Source organism: Lycorma delicatula, chromosome 8 (assembly GCF_047948215.1).
Source record: "Lycorma delicatula isolate Av1 chromosome 8, ASM4794821v1, whole genome shotgun sequence".
In the NCBI taxonomy this organism is placed as follows: domain Eukaryota; kingdom Metazoa; phylum Arthropoda; class Insecta; order Hemiptera; family Fulgoridae; genus Lycorma; species Lycorma delicatula.
In genome coordinates this window covers 20,399,024-20,422,309 of record NC_134462.1, presented here as the reverse complement: position 1 = coordinate 20,422,309, position 23,286 = coordinate 20,399,024, and the positions used below count along the sequence as shown (strand labels likewise).

The 23,286-nt window shown below is 28.7% G+C and overlaps 1 protein-coding gene across 1 annotated transcript in view; it reads right to left on the bottom strand.

Annotated features, from left to right (window-relative positions):
• The window catches only part of LOC142329143 (locomotion-related protein Hikaru genki-like), a 705,478-nt gene that overhangs the window by 284,791 nt on the left and 397,401 nt on the right, over positions 1–23,286 (bottom strand). The window contains exon 4 of the mRNA XM_075373481.1: positions 161–326. Coding sequence (XP_075229596.1) covers positions 161–326 — 166 coding nt within the window. The remainder of the gene's footprint in view (positions 1–160; positions 327–23,286) is intronic.

Genomic DNA, 23,286 nt, shown 5'->3' with positions numbered 1-23,286 from the left:
CTTTAAATTATTTATTTAGAATGTAAATTAATGGATAAATTAAAATTAAGATTAATGATCAATTAGTTAGATAAATAGATGTTATATTGTTAATAATTGATTTAATTAATTTCACAAACAAATTATAATGTATGTTGGTTAAATTTCAATTATTCATTACCTGTATAATTAGTTAGTACTGTTGTAGGTATACAAGATGGAATTCTATTGCTCCATCCTCCATTGTTACATTGAAGTCTCGATTCCCCAAGTAGTTTGTACAATCCAAGAGGTTCTCTACATCTCAGTTGTATTTCTGCACCATGAGGGAATACATCGTTATATGTCTGAAAAAAATAAAATTAATCCAAAAGTTAATAAAAATTGTTTAGGATTTATTATAAATCAATTTCATTGAATAAATTCGGAAAAGTTTTTAAATTATCTATTTTAAACAACAATTTCCTTGTTGCTTACTACCTACTTGTTTTCGTGCGCATGCGTGTGTATTTTCAAATTACTTAACGATAAATAAAATTTTGTTCTGTGTATTGAAATATTCCCGGTAAAATGAGAACATTTAAAAATGCGCTCTACATTTATTTATACAAGAAACGGATAAAATTCCAGGACAAATTCTAGAAGTGAAAATAAATAAAGAAAGAAAATTATATAAACATAAATGATTAAATTGATAGAACTTTCGGGTATATGATATTTTTTTGTGCCGTTTTAATTGTTTGGTAGCAGAATGTATTGAATTTCATAAATTACCAGTTTTGCAACTTATAATTGTTCATGAGAAAAACAGTCTGATCGTAAATCAATACTAATGACTTTGAAAATTTACCGTCAGTCTTTAAAAAAATGATGGTGCATGGGTTTGTTTGTTTTATGTACTCATATTTTTATTTTAGCTGCTATTGGTACAGAGCGGGCCAATGGTGGTGCGATGGGCGGCTGCACACGGTTCCTTCCACGTTAAAATAAATCTTTCCTTTACGCTCTCTCCCGCTAGAAACAGTCCATTGTCAATTAATTTACACATTATTTAATTTAATTTCTAAGCATAGATTATTTTTGTTTATATTTTATATTTTTATTTTTATTAACTTACTATTATTTTTATTTATTTAATATTATAAATTTAATTCACAAATATTTATCGCTCAACAAATACCGCCAAAATAGATGGATAAATAAATAAATAAATTTGAATAATCAGATATTTATCGCCTATCACAGAACCAGTATGTCATATTACCTGAGAAATCGAATAAACTGCATTAACCAAACTTATACGCGTATATAAAAGAAACGAATTAAAATTGTTTGATATCGAATAATTAACAATTATCGGTAGGTTACTCTCTCCTGATTACGTAGATTTAATTTAGCGCAACATGTCTATCCGTATAAAAGTAACTGCCTTGTAAATTCAGTTACTTTATACGAATTTATATCCTAGGTCGTGGATACTAGTGTTCTTTGGTGTTTAGCTTTCAATTAACCACACATCTTAGAAATGATAGACCTGAGATTGTACAAGACTACACTTCCTTTACATTTATACATATCATTCTCATTTATCCTCTGAAATAATAAACCTTACGGTGGTTCAGGAGGCTTAACAGAAAAAGATAAAAAACATGTTCGCCATCTAGCCGAGAGCAAATATACTACGTAAAACGTTATTGTTTGAACGTAACATATCCGCTGCCTAGCGCAGAGTCAACATACTATGTATGAAGGCAGTAAAGCATTATCTTTTTAACGTGTTTTTTTATTGTTGTTTTTAATGTTTTTACTAGATTTTTCTAGATGAAATATATATAAAAACCTTCTCATTTATGCCAAGAAACATTGGTAAAAATTTGGTTGAAATTGATCGGGTAGTTTTTTTATCCCGAACAAAACAACTCTTTCCTCTTTATGTAATAGTATAGATAAGATCTGTAAATATATTTATTAAATATTTTTATATCTTTGCTATCTAATCAACGTGTTCCTTAAAACTTGTAAAAAAGGAATTTAAGCCATATTTTACGTAAGGAAGAAATGAATTTAACACAGTTAACTTTCGAGTAAATTTAAAACAAAAATTTACATAACTCAGTAAAAATAAAGATCGATAAAAATATTTTTCTGTGAAAGCAAAGAATTTTTTAATTTCTTAAAATGTCATTTGCGGATTTAAGAGCCCACGCTATGTGGTTACTTGTGTTTTCCATCGTGGTCAATTTATTTTAATGGTTTTTAGTCAAGTAAACTTAGGCAGGTGCAGCCAGTCACGTGGCACATAAAATAATAATGGTATAGTTGTGTTGGTTGAGCCGCCGAGGCGTACCCGTCACATCCCTTTATAAATTCAATTCAAAAAATCCAAAAATGATTTTTAAATATCTATATGAAAAGTATTTTGAAGCCCAAATCGAGTCTGTTTAATAAAGTTGGTAATAGGAAAAATGTGCGGTCATTGTTCAAAATGTTTTTTTACCTTTCTTCAACACCTGTCACGGTCTAATTTCGAAATATATAGAAATTGTTTTTAAATATTTACATAAAAATTACACATACCAAAAATCAAATTGATATCTTCATTTCTTACCGAGAATTTAACAAAAATAGTTGGATTAAAAAATAAAATCATAATCCCTTTAATCCTTTAAACACGGAATTCCAAAAAATCAAAAAAATACTTTTTGTATATTCACATGAAGATTACACACGCTAAAATTCATGATGATATATCTTCAGTTGTTACCGTGAAATTAAAGAAAAGTAGTAGATTTCACTGTTACTCCATTTTAACCCAAATGCAAAGTAGCTTGACAGATCGGGACTTAAATTTATTTAAATAAATAATTTAATTAAATATTCTTTAAAGAATAACAATATTTCATTTATCAAAACAGACAACAGAATTATTTTTTCGCGAAACACACACAATAGTTGATATTCGAGAGGACCTTAATATGCTTTCGTTGACTGTCACAAGAAAGCGGGCAAGAGATATTTTTCATCATTCGGATATGTAAGGAAACCGTAAGAAAGCACTTCACTGTTCTTTTTATTTCATGTAGCGTGATTTTTTTATATAAAAACCCTACGAAAGTTTAAAAAAAAAATATATTAAAGCTTTTACATGACACAATTGCTTAATTAAAATAAATGCACATTTAGCATATTGACAGTTAGGATTATTTTTGTTCCATAATTAAGTGAATCGTTTGATAATGATACCAAAACATTTGAAATTAATGAAATAGACATAATTTCATAACTGAGAGAAATATTACGTGTATATATATATATGTAGTGGGACGCCGATTTTCCGGAGGCTCAAATATCCGGAGTGCTTACATCCAAACAAAAATTAATATATAAGTTAAAAAATCTAAAATACTATTCAAAAAAGCTTTGTTTTAACAGGAAAATATTCTTATCGATGAGTTTTTCAGTTGACTTTTATACAATTTGTATAACAAAAAACATATGTCAGCTTTGGCATAATGAAAAAATTAACTTCTGAAAAGACTGAACTTCTGATTAATTGAACTATAATGGAATATTTGTTTTTTATTTGTAGATATATAGTTGGATCAAAACAAAACATACAATAATTTTTTTGATGTTTTATAATTTTGAAGAAATGATATTTGTATAACGTACAGTAACATTACTAAATTTCTTTTCAATACGTTTATATAAGTCTTTTAAATAACATTTTTTATGAATAAGTACTACAGAAAATTTAAAATTCTTTCGGGTTATGTTTGAAAATTCTGATTATTTTATTAGCAAATTTTTATTTATTAACATTTTTTTAACGAAAAACGGTATCTGTTTTTTATTGTGTTATAGATATGTAGTAAGTAACTTTATGCTTTTATTGAAATAAATTAATTTCTTTATATTTTCGTATTTTCATTAAGCGTATATCCATTAAACATTAGAATGAGAAGTCCAGTAATTACGGTAAACCTTTTTTAATTTTCCAGTTATTCGTGTTCAGCCTTGCAAATTTCATTCGGATAATCAGCGTTCTACTTGCTGAACGAGTATGTAGTTTTTGAATTTAGAATTTTCCGTCTTTATGTGGCCTGAGCACATTTTCAAATATTTCATTTCCCTATAACATATTCGGATCAAGATAGAACAATCTAGCGAAAGTCATCAAGTCAGACGTAATGCTTCAATTGACAGACATGCTTATTCTTATTAGAATAGATAATTTTAATCGAATTCTATTCGACTTTACATTTATATATATATATATATATTTTTTTTTTTTTTTTTTTGATTGATTAATTAACTAACAATAGAAGTTTACGAAGAAACTTGTATGTGGTGAAAATGAAAATTTGTAGCGTATGATATGCCATGCCCGACCAGGATTCAAAACCTGGACTTTCAGATGAAAGGCCGTGACGGGACCATTCCGCACGGAGATTGGTTATTTATTTTTAACCGAATTCAAAAAATGAGGTTATGTATTCGTCCCGTATATATATATATTTTTTTTATGTTCACGCATTAGTTTTTTCCTATTACACCGATTGAAATAAATCTTGCTGTAATCAATGCAGCTGTTTATCTGCATTTGACGCAGCTGCTTTTTGCGGTAGTATCATGATGTTGAAGAAGAATTTTCTTTAGACACAAAAAAGTGGTCAGAAAATTGATAAAACGAAACAAAATTTGCGCCGTCCGGCCTTTTATGTTCGCGCATAATTTTTTTTTTATTAATCCGATTGAAATAAATCTTGTTCCAATCGACGCAGCTGCTATTCATAGTGGTACCAAAACGTTGAAAAATTTTTGAGACTAAAAATCGGTCTGAAAATTGACAAAAATAAGAGAGTGAGAATTCTGATATTCCATATGTATTCGTCACGTTAGATGATCTAACGTGCTCTTCTTTAGGGTAGGAAATAGGAGTTTCAGCGCAATATATGTAACACTGATAACAAACTCATCAAACGATAAAAAATACCAGGTATTTCGTTTTAAACCTTTCAGATCCAGTATAAGTAATATACTCGTATATATTATACAACATTGGTAGGGACAGTGGGAATATTATAAATTTTATATACCTGCATCATACTCAGTTCATGGTCTTGATCTCGGTTACATTTTTTTATTTAAATAATTATATTTTTTTATTTTATTATATGATATTTATTTTTCTGTATATGTTAAGGTCTTACACATTACCTAACGGTCTGATTTCAAAAAAAAAATTATGTAATAATGGAAACTCTTCTGGTAACGCCGTTTTCAATTTTATATATAGAGCTATCAAGAAATGTCTATAATTTTTTTGAATTGTACCTAGAGATTTTTTTAAAAATATTATTTCAGCCTTTATTAAAAGGAAGTGTGAGATTTAGGAAAACTTTACTTAAACAGATTTGTCAAGCTTTAACTACATATGAATATTTTTAGAAAATTTTTTTTCAAAATTTATTCCCAATCTCTTAAAACCTATATATATATATATATATATATATATATATATATATATATATATATATATAAATTCTGTTTTTAGTTGTTTGGTTCTAACTCTTTATTTTTATTATTAAAAAAATTGTTTTTGTATTTTTTATCACCTAAACGGCTATTAAAATTAAAATATTATGTTCTAGACCCAAATTGAGAAGCAATTTTTTCATTATTTTCATAAAATTTGTAGTTTATTTTATGCAAGTATAACTTTTAACAAGTTGTACTTAACCTGTTTAGCCGGGAAAGTCATGTAATACTTTATAAACTTAATTTATTTTTATTATTTTTCCTCTTTTGTTAGTAAAAATCGTTCTTAATTTTTCTCTTGATTCTTTGAAAAAAATGCGGGATCAATTTCTTTTAATCCGTATAGTAATGTATTTAGCCATTCCTTAAATAATTTTTATAATGTATAATTTTATTCTGATCCAAATAAAATTATTTATTATAAATAAAAGGTAATTGTGCTCAATTCCGAAATATTATTTTAAATAAATAATAAAAAATTATAGAAATAAAAAAATGAAATGTACATAAACGTGATTCTCTTGGTTACAAAACCCATAACTCAAATACACACTGGGATAAATCTTTATTTAATTTACCGAATAATACATATATATATATATATATATATATATATATATATATATTATCGTTGTTTAAATTTCTCATGTATTAAATTGAAATTGATAAATGAATATAGTATTAAAATGCAAATTGGATATTGTTATTCATCTTCAAATTATTCGGAAGTCAGATTCAGTTGTAATGTTTATCTTTAAATCGCAATATTAATTTTTGTTTGCTTTTATCTATAACAGACTAAATTTAATTAATTAAATTGTTTTATTTATTTTAATTTAATATAAATTGTTGACTTTTTAACCATGTATACAGAACTATAAGCAGTAATTAAATTCTTAATTTTATTAGACAGGAAATTTGATTCAATTATGAGACATTTAGTGATTTAAATGCCTTATACTTTTTAATTTTTAAATTATTTTATTTTTAAAAAAATTAAATTTCTAGCTTTCATTTGAACTGAAATTTTTAGTTAAATAAAAGAGAAAATAAAATATTTTCCTTCATTATATAATATTAAATAAAAGGAATTTTTACTTTCCCGGCAAATATAACTAAAATTATGGTTATAATAGAAAAAATTTAGTATTGAGCTTTATACAAATCTTTACATTTTAGGCTCAAACTAAAAAAAAATCCCTTTCAGCACGCCGGAAGGCGGAGGTAGATTTCACCGGTGTTGAGTGGATAAAATACAGTGCCGGTCTCCGTGGCACGAGTGGTAGCGCCTCGGCCTTTCATTCGGAGGTTCCGGGTTCGAATCCCGGTCAGGCATGGCATTTTTACACACGGTACAAATCATTCATCTCATCCTCTGAAGCAATACCTAACGGTAGTCCCGGAGGTTGAACAACAACAAAAAATACAGGATAAAAAGAATTTCCACCTTAAATTTAAGAAAAATTCCAATTTACTCAATTCGACAATGGTTTACATGAAAAAAGTTTCACATGTTTAGCATACGACAAGCTCAATCTTCTTACTATTTCAGCAAAATTTTGATCATCCCTTGCGTAAGGGTTGGTCATATCAAAAATTGTTTCAGACAAAAGTTTTAGGTAATGTTTAGAGGTCTAACCACCACTTTAAACTGATTCGGTACTGTATCTATTAAGGGAGGTATGATATTTTAGTCTTCGAAACCCCATTTTTTTCAACCCAATGGTTGGCGATAGCAAAAAAATTTACTTATATAAGTTTTATCCAAAGTAAGAGCTTTAAATGAATTTAATATTTTATTTAATAAGAAATTTATAGCGATATTTTGTTTTTTTCGAAAAAGTCCTCCCCATTTTCACCCCCATGGTCCGATTTTGCCCATTAACGAACTCAACCGAGATTTTGGGTTGTTATATTTTCTGCATCAATTTGAAAGTGATAGGCGTAAAATTACGGCAGTTATTGTATCCACAACGAAGTGAAATGTATAAATAAATGTATATATATAAACTTTTGAACTGCCGGTGGTTTTGGGGTCTGGGGGATGTAAAACGCGAAGACATATCCAAATTTTCCGAAAGTCGAATCATGGTACCCATTATAATAGGTAGCTTTCTTATGAAATATACCTAAAAAGCATGTATATGCATGTATTGCTTACGTACATATGTATGTGTGTAGTACTGCTTTTGGCACTATATCTCAGGATTGACCAAATCGATTTTAATAAAATTTGGCTCAAATGTTTCTATATATAAGGTATTGATCGTATTAACGGTTTTTCAAAATTCGTTACAGAGTGGGGGATATCGCAAAAAACTGATTTCGGTTTTATTCAGAGGAATTTTAGGAAAAACTTAATAAAACAAATTTGTTATCTACAGTGCGTACATAAATAATTGAATTATTTTTTCACAAAACCAACCGCCGCCTCTTAAAATTGAAATATATGTTTTTTTTGTTCTTTTGCTTCAACTTTCTTCAACTTAAATATTTTTCAAAGATTTTTGAAAGTTTATAGTGCTTCATATATAGTGATTTCAAAAATATCTACAATTTTTTTTTTAAGTTAATTTTTAGGTTTAAAATCCAACTTTATATAGTATTAATGTATAATTGAGGAATTTTTAAAAAAAAGCAGGTCCCATGCGACCCCAAATAAGAATTTTTAAAATGTTTGAGTTTTTTTATAATTTATGATATTGCATCTGTTTTTCATGTTATTGCTGATATAAATTTTATTTGAAGTATAAATGTTACTTCAGAGGATGAATGAGGGTTTTATGTATGAATGTAAATGAAGTGTAGTCTTGTACAGTCTCAGTTCAACCATTCCTGAGATGTATGGTTAATTGAAACCCAACTATAAAAAAAAACCGGTATTCATGATCTAATATTTGATGAAGATCCACGATGGTGGTGCATTTGAAATAAAAATCAATCTCGGCCAAAGCCAGGAAATACGAGTATATGAAACCGTTTTGACGTCTTTTTTTAAAGGCTTTTGATAGTTCTGATAAATAAATAAATAATATCTGAATTTTTGTTAAAGGTTCATACTTTAATATAATTTTTTTCAGGTGTAACATAAGTTACCATACATAGAAAAATTAACAGAACAGTTTTATTTATATAATATGCTCTACATAACTACAGTACCTTTGTTTTTAAAACACGTTTTGATGCGTGTCCTTCACTGTTGAAGAAATCTTAACTCCATAATTTTTCAGCACACTTGGAGTTATGCTTATAATGGCGTTGGTGATACGTTCCAGGAGATGATTTATGTTCTGTATCTTTTCCTGATTCACCATTTATAAAAAAATGTTTCTTTGATTAAATTTTGAAAGTTATTGTGACACTCTGTACTTCATATATTGCAAAAATTTTATTGAAGTTGCAGATTTTCAGTTTCATTTACTCAGATGTTTTATCTTGTTAATCGTAATATGGAATCAAACATTGATTTTCAAATATAAAATTTATATTTAAATATTTACGTAAATCGCAGATGTCGAGATAATTCAAAATGTAAAATAAATAAACGGCTGAAATTTAATATTAACTCTAAATAATTTTCATTAAAATTCAAATATTTGTGTGCTGTTGCTATCAGGTGATCCTAAAGGAATGAACTCCAAATGTTTCTGTTATGCAGAAGGGAATCTATATGCGTAACTGAATGCATTATGCAGTTTACATTAGTTACCGTCTTCTCTTATATTCATTCGTTTGTGACGGTAAACAGCATGGTTAGCTAATTTATGTGTCTGGGTATGCGGATTATCGACAATCGCAATGACGTAATATATTACATTCGCTGTTTGTTATATAATAATTAATAATATATATTGTATAATAATTATTAATGTTGAGATTTTTTTATATAAGTAAACGACTGCTTTTTAATGATAGATGTAAAAGAAAATTGTCGTTGGAAAAAATGTATACCATTGTTTTAAGGCATTCTAGTTTTTATTTAATTAATTAATGTAATGAATTGTAAGAGATAAAAAATCTGCAAAGTGTTACAATCAATTTCCCTTCACTTTTCCGGCTTCACTTTTGAAAGATTATTATTTAAAATATCTATAAACTTTTTAAATATTAATGACATAATTTTTATTATTGTTTCTTAAAATCCATCAAATTAAAGTGCTAATTAAACCCCGATTTTCGATAAAAAAATTATAAACTGATTATCGATTTTAACAGTGAGAACCCGTAGGTCCCGGGATCGATTCCCCGTCAGGCATGAAATTTTACACATGCTATTATAAAATTCATTTTTCATAAATAAATTTCATTATCATTCATCTAGTAATTGTATTAGGGTATAACCCTGTTGTTACTATGTAAATAAATAAATAATTATTAAGTTACCTTCTAAATGCACTAGCTGTATCTGACCAGATTACTGAGGGGCTCTGTTATAATAATAATAATAATATTATACATTTTTAAAGTCATTTACAGGAACCAAACAGCAACAGTAATACTTAAAGGACATAAGAAAGAAGCCATAATAAGAAAGGGAGTCCGACAAGGATGTTCCCTATCCCCGTTACTTTTTAATCTTTACGTGAAACTAGCAGTTAATGATGTTAAAGAACAATTTAGATCTGGAGTAACAGTACAAGGTGAAAAGATAAAGATGGTACGATTTGCTGATGATATATTAATTCTAGCTGACAGTAAAAAAGAATTAGAAGAAACAATGAACGGCATGGATGAAGTCCTACGCAAGAAATACCGCATGAAAATAAACAAGAACAAAACGAAAGTAATGAAATGTAGTAGAAATAATGAAGATAGACCACTGAATGTGAAAATAGGAAGAGAAAAGATTATGGAGGTAGAAGAACTTTGTTATTTGGGAAGTAGAATTACTAAAGATGGACGATGCAGGAGTGATATAAAATGCCGAATGACACAGGCGAAACGAACTTTCAGTCAAAAATATAATTTTTTTACATCAAAAATTAATTTAAATGCCAGGAAAAGATTTTTGAAAGTATTTCTTTGGAGCGTCGCTTTATATGGAAGTGAAACTTGCACGATCGGAATAGCTGAGAAGAAAAGATTAGAAGCTTTTGAAATGTGGTGCTATAGGAGAATGTTAAAAGTCAAATGGGTGGATAAAATGACAAATGAAGAGGTGTTGCGGCAAATTGATGAAGAAAGAAGCATTTGGAAAAATATAGTTAAAAGAAGAGACAGATTTATAGGCCACATATTAAGTCATCCTGGAATAGTCGCTTTAATATTAGAGGGTCAGGTAGAAAGAAAAAAATTGTGCAGGCAGGCAACGTTTGGAATATGTAAAACAAATTGGTAAGGATGTAGGATGTAGGGGGTATACCGAAATGAAACGACTAGCACTAGATAGGGAATCTTGGAAAGCTGCATCAAACCAGTCACATGACTGAAGACAAAATAAGGACATGAAATTTAAGAAAATGTTTTTTTTTTTTAATTTTGATCTCGTTTTTATTCTTTTTCTCTGATGAGGCACCAGAATCCTTAAAATTATTTTCTCATATATGATATCTATATAAGGAAACATTTAAATTAGATTTCGTGTTTTAATATGAAATCTATTTAATTATATTGAAGAAAACTAATCAAATGTGAAACGGATACCACCTTTCACAAACTAAAGGGGGCCCAAAACATTTAAGAACTCTTTCAAAGAAATAGCTTGGTGCTTAATCGTTAAGCCGGTTTAAAAATCTTAAGAAAAACCTATAAAAAAGACAATTACGTTTTTGTTACTCCCATACATCTTGTCGCATCTGGGCCAAAAAATTAACAGATTTTATAATCAGTGCAGTCAGATATTCTTCCATAATTTTTAATAAAATGCAATTTGAATAATCCGTTTTGAAAATGTACAATAAAAACTCTAAAACTATTAAAATGATTATACCTCTACCTTTCAGTCTATTCGACTTAAAATTTCAGTAATACAAACAACTTATACTGTATAGTACTATTACTGCACCGAATTTCAAGTTCCTATGATGCTCCGACAAAAAGTTAAAATATTTAAAAAATATTGGTAAATATCCCACCCCATTTTCTGATTACATTCAAATTTAATGTCATTAATTTTCTCTCTATAGGAATATTTGAGCCAAATTTTAAATTTTAATGTTCTGGCTGCTCTGAGATATTTATAAAATAACGCTAACGTACATACATAAAATTGTATATCCATACATATATCCTTTGGGAAATATCAATCAGCTTTTTTTGAGGGCTTGATGGGATTATGAAAGGTCGAGCGAGATTTTTCTAAAAACCCCCATACTCAAAATTTTGCTGCAGTTTTTTAACTGCACTAACAGTTGTGCTGTAGTAACAGTTGGAAAAATAATATTTTTAATGAAAGGCAACGATTCCTGGTATGATTGAAATTCCTAATGTTAATTTACATAATTTTCCTTGTTAAAATAAATGGATTAATCCATATTTGAATTTATTACGGCAGAAAATATATTTATAATATCTAAAGAAAACAATTGAAAATGTACCTTATAGTTGAAAATGTAATCAGACCTGTAACTATTTGTGCGAATACACACAATTTTTTTTTCAAAATGTATTTATTTTTCTTTAAAAAAAATTTTAAAATACTAGTCAGGGGAACATTTTTCAGTATTACATTTTAAATGAACAATGATTTAAAAAAAAAGAAAACAGTACCATCAACTGGTATTTGTTCCTTCGTAGAATACTTTTCATGTTAAGGAAGTAGTAAAAAAAAAGCGGAAAAAATATATAAAGAAAATCTCCTCTAGTTCAATTGGTTCTTGAAGAAATGGGAAAATCTACACCAAAATAGTACCTCCCCTATCTCTTTATCGTTCTCTTATATTAATTCAATATTTTACTACTTCGTCACGTAGCTTAGTAAATTAGCATACAGATTAAATTTTACCCCGTTCCATTAAAAACAATAATTTATTTTATATACCCTTTTGTTTATTGTATTTTTCATAACTTATTATTTTTATATTGCCTATTTGTAAAACCGTTTTATGTGTTGGCGATGTTCAGTATTTTAACGTAAATTAATGAATTATTTATATATATATATTTTTACAGAAAAAAAATAAAACAATGAAAATCAATAAAATTGTATTTTTTCTTGACTAGAAAAGCTGCAATTATTTTCTTAATTAAATAATCAAAGCGTTTGCTTCAATTACTCTAGCAAATTAACGCAAGTTTTCAGATAATTTTTTTCATTTTCTTACAACTTTGTAATTTTTATATATTAATATAAATATTCTTTGATTTATAAATTAAATGAAAAAAAACTGACATGAGAAATGATTTTTAATCAGTTGTTTAAATATTCATGTATCTTAAGAGTCCATATAAAAAACTGAAGTAAAACGAGTATTATATTGATAATGGATAACTTCATTTGTGACTTAATGATAATAATTAACCATTCAGTCGTGTTCGACCCTTAGGGATTCCATAGGCAAATGTTCTCCACGATTGTTGATCATGTAAGGATTTAGCTGCGCTATTGTCCTGCTGGAGTCGATTTTGATGGTATCAAGCCAGTGTGTCCATGGTCGTCTTGTTTTGCTTTTTCCGCTGACCATACGGAGCATAATCAAAATGTCTAAGCAATTAGTGCGCATGACGTAGCAAAAGTATGTCAGTTTAAGTCTTGTGATTTTAAATTCGAGTGAAATTTCTGGTTTTATACAGATATCTTTGTAATTCTGGCAATCCAAGGGATTCTCACCAGTCTTCGTCAGCAACACAAATCGATCAATTTTACGCCGTTCTGATATCCTGAGAGTCAAGCTCTCATAACCGTACATCGTAATTATGGCTACGTATTTTCTGTTCTCTGGCTCTGTTAAAAAAGTTTTATATTGTTAACGTTACTATTTTACAGCAGAAAGAGGTAGATTAATTTATTGGTTTATAATATTTACCACAGTATCTTTTGCAGATGTAACGTTTGTAAAGTACCTAAGGTAAAAGAGACAGTAGTCAGAGCTGGTTTTCTTAGCGTATTGATGTATTATTATGTAGACAGTCCAAAGCTGAATATTATCTGTATTTCGATTTTCTTGTAATCTTTTAACTTAAAAATTGTAACATATTTGGCGTAAGTAAAGAAAGTAATGAAAAATGATCTCTTTCTCCTTTTTTCCACAACAAATCTGGTATGAATCATGTCATGATTGACGTCTCATTTATGTAAAGTTGCATACAACCATTAATATTAGGTTATTTAACATATATGGTTGTGACATTACGTAAAGAGCTGTCTACACTAGTACATAGTAATGGCAATATTTAATTGAGCATAAATATTGTGAGATTTTAACTTCTTTTCTGCATTTGAATAACAGCCTGAACCCGAAGGGTTGGTGTAGAGGTGAACGCGTCTTTGCAAATCAGCTGATTTCGAAGTCAAGAGTTCTAAGGTTCAAATCCTAGTAAAGGCTTTTATACGGATTTGAATACTATATCGTGAGTACCAGTGTTCTTTGTTGGTTGGGTTTCAATTAACCACACATCTCAGAAATGGTCGACCTGTGACTGTACAAGACTACACTCATACATATCATCCTCATTCATCCTCTGAAGTAATCCTGACGGTGGTTCCGAAGGCTAAACTGAAAAAGGAAAAAAAAAGAATGCATAGCTTGATATTTGCTTCAAAAGACTGAAAATGCAAAAAAAATGTAATTTTTCAGTATCAGATTATAATTTTCTTGATTTTTGGTGTGTGTAATCTTCAAGAGAATATCTAAAAACAAATTTATAGATTTTTAGAAATTCGACATTGAAAAAGGGGTGAGAAAGTTAAACACATTTTGAACAATGATTGCAGATTTGTCCCATTTCTGGTAAACTAAAAGAGATATTCATTAAATTTGGGCTGTCAAATACTCTTCAGATGAAAATATCTAAAACAATTTTCGGGTTTTTTGACTCAATATTTTAACGGTTATAAATAACAAACTCTTCTTTACATTTTTATCGTTTTGTGCTACCGAGATTTGGTAACATAAGATAGTAATGTATGTTTGTAATTCTGATTAGGTATTTCTCTAGCGAAGCCGCGATAGGAAACCTAAAAAACCAATTATTCGGTCCTTTCCTTTACTATTTAGCCTACGGAATCACCTTAAGATATTACTTCAGAGGATGACAAAGAATGATATATGAGGTGTAGTCTTGTATTCTAAGTTCGATCATTCTAATTAGCAAGTCCTTTTTTTTCTGTTTAGCCTTCGGTAATTACCGTTCAGATAATACTTCAGAGGATGAATGAGGATGATATGTATGAGTGTAAATGAAGTGTAGTCTTATACAATCTCAATTCCTGAGATGTGTGGTTAATTGAAATCCAACCACCAAAGAACACCGGTATCCACGATCTAGTATTCAAATCCGTGTAAAAATAACTGACTTTACTAGGACTTGAACGCTGGAACTCTCGACTTCCATATCAGCTGATTTGGGAAGACGCATTCACCACTAGACCAACCCGGTGGGTGAATAAGTTAGTAGGTCCTGTATGACCAAACTGTTAGTCCTGAAAAAAATTACAATACACTGATAATTTTTATAAATTGAATGTATCAATTTTTATTTATCATTATTATTCTCACAAGCATAAATTTAATGAAAACAAAGGGGTCCAAGGGGCTGACCCTTGGCTAGACGGGAAACGCAAGTAACGATACAGCGTGGACAAAGCAGCGACAGGGTTCCTAATAATTTATGTATGATTTTTATTGAAGAAGATCAAATGATGGTCAATCAAAAATTGTTAGATCTTTATCGAGAATTCAACGTAAGACTTTTCAAATTATTGACTACATCAACTAATCGATTGGTTAGTTTGAACTCTTATTATTGTTCAATAGGAGAAAATAATCAATCAGTTATGAATTTATACCGTTGAATAATCTATTTTTATAATAAATACATAAACAGCTTACCAAAATAAAGTTGGTAAGCATTATAATATTCGTTGGTGTATTATAGAATTATAATATACCAACGAGCCATGTTAAACAAAATCGACCTATTTTTATTTCATAGTTTCTATTAAGCTTTGCTTTAGAAAATACTCGATGATTAAAGCTTATATTATTCGACAAATATTTTCCTAATTCATTTACGTACAAACTTATTTAAGACTTACTTTAAGCCTAACTTTCTGTAACTAGTTTATCCGTAGGCCTGTAAGTTAAATTAAGATTAAAAGGTTTTATATATGAAATTTTACGAGGAGACTTTAGGTACATTAATCTACATATATAAAGTCTCCTCGTGATTAGAGTTTTGTCATGTTAACATATTGTGTGACAGCAGCACATGCAATGCATTATATTAATACGAGTATATAACAAATTTCTAAATAGTATATAACTTTTCAAAGTTTATTAACTACATGGTCTTAAGCATAAAACTTGTTAAAAGTTTCATAATAATTAAATTTCCAAGGAAGAAGTCGTGATTTTAATACAGGTTCGTACAAATTATCGGAAATCAAGTTATATCACTACATATATCACGAAATTTTATCAAAAATATTTTATTTAAATTTAATTAAAATAAATTTTTAAGATTTATTACGATTTATTACTACGAGTAACTTTTATGAATTAACTAACATGTTAAACAATTGTAAATTTTACTTTTACTTCCCGGAATTCGTCGGTTTATTTTTTTACTAATATCTTCAGGCTGGGTGGACAGTTTTTGATAAAATTTGGCACATACGTGGGTGATTCAATTTTATTTTGATACAATCTATAAAGAGAAAAGGGAAATAAACAAAAAATAATAGAACCATTCTACTTATTATTGGTCCCGCATCTCAAAATTTTACTCAAAAGTTAGATATATTTTTCCAGATAATTTAGTGTCACTTAGGTATACTTTCTGAATGGTCTTATTTAAACTTTTGTTTTTTGTTTCCGGATGCAAACTTAAATTTTTGTACTAATTATGACTCCATTACATAAATATTTTGTTTTGGTTTTGTATTTTGGTAATTTCATTCAGGATTGGAGAATAATAAGCACAAATTTTTTACTTAATTTTTTTTTTCCTAAGTGATCTTCCTTTTTATTTATTGATATTTAGACCAGACAAACTAATTTCTATGAAATTAATTGCTCCTTTTAATTTTGGTTACAATTGGTCGTTGGGATGGGGGTGTTACGAAGACCATTCGTCTTGTATGGTAAAATTTTACTCAAAGAGTAGAATCATCTTTTCATATATTTTTTTACTTGCATAATTAAGTACTTTAATGTTCCATTTAATTTTTTCTTCTAAGTTAAGGGTGAAGCCCTTTGTAATAAGAATATAGCCATAACCACAATGGTTGAACACCTTGACACAGAATAGTCACCCATCCGCAGTGGCATAGATATACCCGAGAATACAATGACTAAGTTTACTAAGAGGGCTGAAGGCTGAAGGAGTTTCCGTTTTGTTCTTTATCGAGTCGAATTTTTAATTTGATATTAATTAGCTTGTTAAGTCAACAAAAAATTAGGAAATACTTTGTCAAATATGTAATACGTTCACTTTGTTCATTACAGTAAATGGCTTCATAATTAACACAAGTACTCTCAGAGAAAGCTATTCTGATTAATAACAATTGTATCTCATATGCTATATACTTCAACTATAAATGTAAAGTACCTTCAACACAGTATAATATTGAACTCATGAAAATTCTTAGTCGGGTAAATATAAATCAGGATGACGTTGACAGTACAGAAAAGTTTTATTGGAATCAGACAGGGCAGGGTATTATTCACGGAAATTTGTAGAAGTGTTTAACAGGGTTGCATTCTTGACCATATTATTTAATCTCGGAAGCTGTCTTTCGCAGATCTCTTGTTGGTGTTGATAAAAATCAATGTATACTATTCTGATAACTAGTACATATTTTTGATGGCATAATTTATTTTAAACAACTTCTCAGGAAAATGAGTGTACACAATAAAAAGGGATTTAACTATTAACAATAAGAAAATTAAATTCTCGGTTGTTCCTTTGAACTAGATGCATCTATTAACGTCGGTTTTATATATAAGGATGGGCCAATAAATTGAGTTAATCGGTAAGAGAACCATAGATTTGGGTTTACAAGAATTGGATATCGGACTTAGTAATTAAATAACGGATAGAAAGTGTCCGAAATGTATTCATCAAATTCAAAAATATTTTCACCAATATAGTTTTTGATATTAGTCTAAGATTAAGATTAGTGAAATTTTATATCTGGTTAGTACTTGTGTTTGACATCGGTACTGATATTAATGGTTGAACCTGCACTGAATAGAATAGAGGCTTTTAAAGATGCGTTTCTACAGTAGATTATTTAAAATACCGTGTATGGCAAGAGTGATAAATGAAAAAGTTAGAAGAATGAAAACAGATTGAGCACTGTTGACTACTATTAAGAGAAGGAAAACAGCATAACTGGGATATGTCATGCGTAATTCAAAATATCTGATTCTGCAATCTCTGATTGAAGAGAAGATTGAGACTAGTGAGGTGTTGAAACAGAAAATAATTTTTTTTACGGTATTTAAGACAGTGAACTTCGTAATGTTTAAGATTTCGTACATACACCAAGAGATCGGCTGGAAATATCTCGTGTTAAAGAACATTCATTACGGGATTCGCATACAAAGCTGAAGAAGTGTCGAAACGTGTATTTTAAATATTATTTAATAGGAAATGTATTTCTTCTAGAGGTCTGAATAAAAGTAATTATTTTTTATTTATTTCATACATTATAAAGAAGATTGTTTTTAATGTAACATGAACTGTTTGCTAAACTTTAAAATAAATAGAGGAAATGCCTCACTCTCTCTCTCTCCCTCTCTCTCTCTCTCCCTCTCTCTCTCTCTCTCCCTCTCTCTCTCTCTCTCTGTGTGTGTGTGTGTGTTTGTAAATATATATATATATACATATATTTTAGATAGTGTGTGTATATATTTCATACATACTGTATAAATATACTCGTATATAAATATATATTAAATCATATATATATTATAAATATAGAAACAGTGTTAGAGGAAGTAAAAATTAATGATAAACTATTTGTACCTTTATAGCTACTGAGTCTTTTTGAAAAATTGTAATCGTATCCAGTTATCTTATATCAGCCGTGAAATTACAAAATCTTCTTCGAAAAATCATTAAAATAAGTTCAGATTTCAACTTGCGAAAAGGTATTGTTTAAAATATTAAACAAATATACACTTAAAATAACTTCCTTATTGAAGACATTTATTTTATTTTAATCCTCTGTTTGTTTTTAACCTCAGGGCTGGTTTATAGCAATCCCTTGTTTTTCTCTTTCACCCAATATTTTCTTTCCTATATAGATAGCACATAATTATTCAGCATCAGATATTATTTAGCGCATATGATTGGCTTAGTCATCCTTATTGTTTTTATATTCATTGTTTCCCTTTATTTTCTTTATCAGTTGGCTGTTGTGACGCACTGCGTGACTAATCATCCGATCTCCTTTAAGCTTATCTGATGTCACAGGTTTATCACTTTCCGAACTTTTAACAAATCAAATATTTACTTTTTAAAAAAAATAATATTATATTGTTATTTATTTGATTTAAAATTAGTATTTTGTCGTATGATCTATAAAAGTATATGTGTGTGTGCGCGCACACGCATTTGTGTTTGCAAAGATCATATCCGAAGCTATTTTGAATACGTGAAGATTAAGAAAAAAATGCGATAATTGCTGTAAAAAATAGTCTCTCTTTATCCTCCTCAAACAAATTTATCAGAAAAAATATTATTAAATATATAGCTTACGTAAGAAATATTTCATAGATTTATCGAAGTTAAAAAAAAAAATTCAATAAAAAACGCAACTTTACTCCAAAAAGGAAGGAAATCTAAAAAAAAATAAGGACCAGGAAAATTGGAAATTTTGAAATACCTGTGGCCACCGTTAAAAGATGTTTTTGGAAATTTTATTAAAACTTGGAAAACCACTTTGAAAATTAAAACTATGTTAGAATGAAATTAATGATTCAGGTATTAATTTTCATTTAACCACATTATTTTAACATGGAACTGCGCTTTGTTCGACAATAATAAGTATTCAATGAAATCGGGGTAGTCATTAATCTTTCCTAAACTTTTTTACAGAAACACAGCACTAGATGATCCATTAAGTTAAACTGCTGCACAATTTGCACTTTGTATGGATTTATACAATTCGGATAGAATTGTTGTAACTCTTGGTGGAATATTCCTTCAACGGTTGTTCGGTTAAGGCACGAAGCTGATGAATTTTTTACAAGTAAACGTCGAGGGCTTCTTCTAAACAAACCCCAAACAGCTTCAATATTCTCTGGGGTTCACTGAATTCGGCAAGCTCTTAACGGCTTTTCATCAAAGCTGAACCCGTTTCCTTAAAATTATTCTCATGGTTGTGAAAATATCAGGTATTCATTAAAGGAAAGAAGGTTAGTCATTTTACTTCATTATATTTTTGTTTTCATAGTAACAGAAATATGATTAATAATAATAAATGTTCTGCCCTAAGGCAGGTTTTTACATGGCCGCCCTTCATTCTGCTCGATTCTGTGCCATCCGTTTCAGTTTGTAGTAACTTCCTGCCCTTTTTATATTGTCTACCATTTTCATTCGTCTCCAACGTCTTGCTTTCCTCCCCGTTACAAATCCTTCCAATGTCGTCACCAACAGGCAATCATGTCTCAGCCAATGTCCCAACCAATTGCATTTTCTTCTTTTTATTATTTCAATAATCGCCATCTCTTCTCCCACTCTACAAAGCCCCTCCTCATTCCGAACTCTCTCCGCCCTACTTCATTATATTCAGAAATATAATCAAGTAAAAGAATTAAGTTTTTAATAATTTCTTTAAATTAAATTGTAAGATATTAACTTACACCCCAAGGATCTAGAGCCTCGATATATTTCTTAAAACCTTCCCTGGGATGACACAAATGCATCCTGAAAATTTGAAAGCAATCGATCGATTGGTTCTCGCATGATGCTATTGCAAATGGACAAACAAATAAAACCCGTAAAAATTTTTCATTTATGTATAAGATTTTTAATACGAGTAATATTAAAAGTATAGCGATATAATTAATTATCAATATTATAAGTCCTCGTACAAAATGAAAGTTTAAGGTTTTACTGAGAACAGTTTAAGGATAAATATACTGTGGATGTATTAATTCAGCATGTCTTTTATTTATTTAAAATGTATGTGCAAATATTTTATACTTTCTCAAAGTAACTTTACAAGAAGTTTTTAACAGAAAAAAAACACTCAAAGAAAAAATAAACAAATAAGAAATGGCTGTTTACAGTTCGTATTCTTGTATCAAATGTTCAAGTTTACACAGAATATGAAACGAATTAAAAACTTTGTTTTAAAAGTTTTTAACTTTAGTTTACAAATCCATTTGATAGTTATTAAAATGGTCTTTTTAGTTTTGCGTTTAAAAAGGTTTAACTTTATAAAAAGTTACAACATAAAGTAAATAAAGTATTAAAATATCCATACAAAGTTCTTATGTTTTGAAATAACTTGTGAATATAAAAACTTAATCTCTTTCTACTTTGTATACCCACATTGAAATTTATCTCTGTATATTTTTTGTTAGAATAAATAAAACATAAAACTGAAACAGATTCAAATTAAATCTTTGGTTTTATTTATTGTTACTGCTTGATTACTAAACTGTTATTTTTAACAGATAACACCAAATAAAGGAGCTTCTCAATTTGACCCACATGGGTTTTTTATTATGTTCAAGTGTTACTCTTTACCAAATGGACCAAATTCAATGATTCTTTTGTTGTGATGTTGCGGAAGTTTTTCTAATGGTCTCTTTTTAAAGTTTTTCCATATAAAGATTTTATAAACGAAAAGCTACATTGTTGATTTAAACAGTTTTCTCTTTTTTGTCATTCATTTGAATTTTTGTAATTTAACTTTTTATGAAATTAACTATTTTCTTACAAAATTTTAATAAAAATAATTAAAATAAGTAAGAAAGATGAAGAAAATAAATAAATACTTTCACATCGCTTTTTATATATATATTTGGTTGTGATATTTTTACCAAGAAATAAGGTTCTCATATTTCAATTTTATATGAATGATTTATTTCAACCGGAAAGTGTTTTTTTTAAATTTTTATTTTTTTATTTAACTACCAGTATTTTATATCTGAAACGGAATATATTTAATGAAATTAAAAAAATTTAGAGAAGTCACACAAAAAAGTAAAAAAATATTTTTAATTTGTAAAAATATTTAAAAGTACATTATTTTTTACGTTTAGAATATTTTTTTTGGAGGTTTTTATTTTATAATAGCTGAATAGTATTGGAATTTGTAAAATAAAATCAGTTTCTGTTTTTTTCTTTTATCTTTCGACCACGTCTTAAGATCCTGAGTGTAGTAATATATTTTTATATTTATTTGTTACTAATACTTCAAACTGTTCCTATTGAAAGTTTCTTGCGTATCTTTTTCCATATACACAGGAATTGATTAACAAACAATAATGAATAAATAGTGTACATTATTTATAACTGCTGAGAAAAATTCTATTTATGTTTTCAATTGGATTCTAGTGCGTGGCATTTCGAAATGGGCAAGAGGGTTTATTGAAATTTATACCGAGTGTTTCACCCTCGATAGACTAATGTTTAGGAAATATTAAAGTATGTAACTATGCAATTGAAGAATAATATTACAAAATTATTCTATTTTTTGAATAAAATTTTGAGATGGGACTTACAGTAGTCGAATCTTCCCAACCCATAAACCAATTCCAATTAAAATTCAATGGAATTAATTCCCTGTATTCAAAATTCATCGTACAAAATTTCATAAAAATTGGTTTAAAAATTTCTAGTCCAAGTCTAGTTCCAGTCTAAAAATTTCAAGTCTATCAAGCTGACTTGGTCGAGATGATTCCTTACTCTAAAATAAACATCGAGTATAAAAGTATATTATGACTACGATTGGTTGCTTTTCTAAATTTGAAATCGCCGTTCCGATAAAAAGAGGAAGATCGCTGACGACGTGGTAGCGGCTTTGACTCCCGTACTGAAAAGCATAAAATGAAAAATCCACAGACGGATGATGACAAAGAGTGGTACAATGGTAAGGCCTTGCTAAAGGAATACTCTATCGAATACTATTCCACTCACTCTAACAAAAAAGAATCTATAGTTGAGAGATTCAACAGTACGTTAAAGACTAAAATGTGGATAAAGTTGACAAAACAAGGGTCGTATAAGTGGCTGGACTTGCCGTCAAAACTAGTACATGAATATAAGAATAACACGGTACATCGGACTACAGGAATGGAGCCGAAAGATGTTATTAAACGCAATAAAGAGTTGATACTGCGAAGGATTAACTCCAGTAACATAAGACCTGTTATATTTAATGACTTAAATTCAAAATGAACGACCACGTACGCATAAGCAAGAACAAGAAACCATTCACCAAAAACTATCTGCCAAACTGGTCCAATGAAATCTTCAAGATCTACGCTGTGCATACCCAAAAGTCGACCACTAAAACTGAACAATTTTACGATTATATTTTAAAAGTTAAAACTACAAGATAAAACGTATACTGCTAATTAGTAGTTTACTACTTTCACTATAATAATCAATAACGCTTTACTTATCTTTTTATTTAAGAGTCAT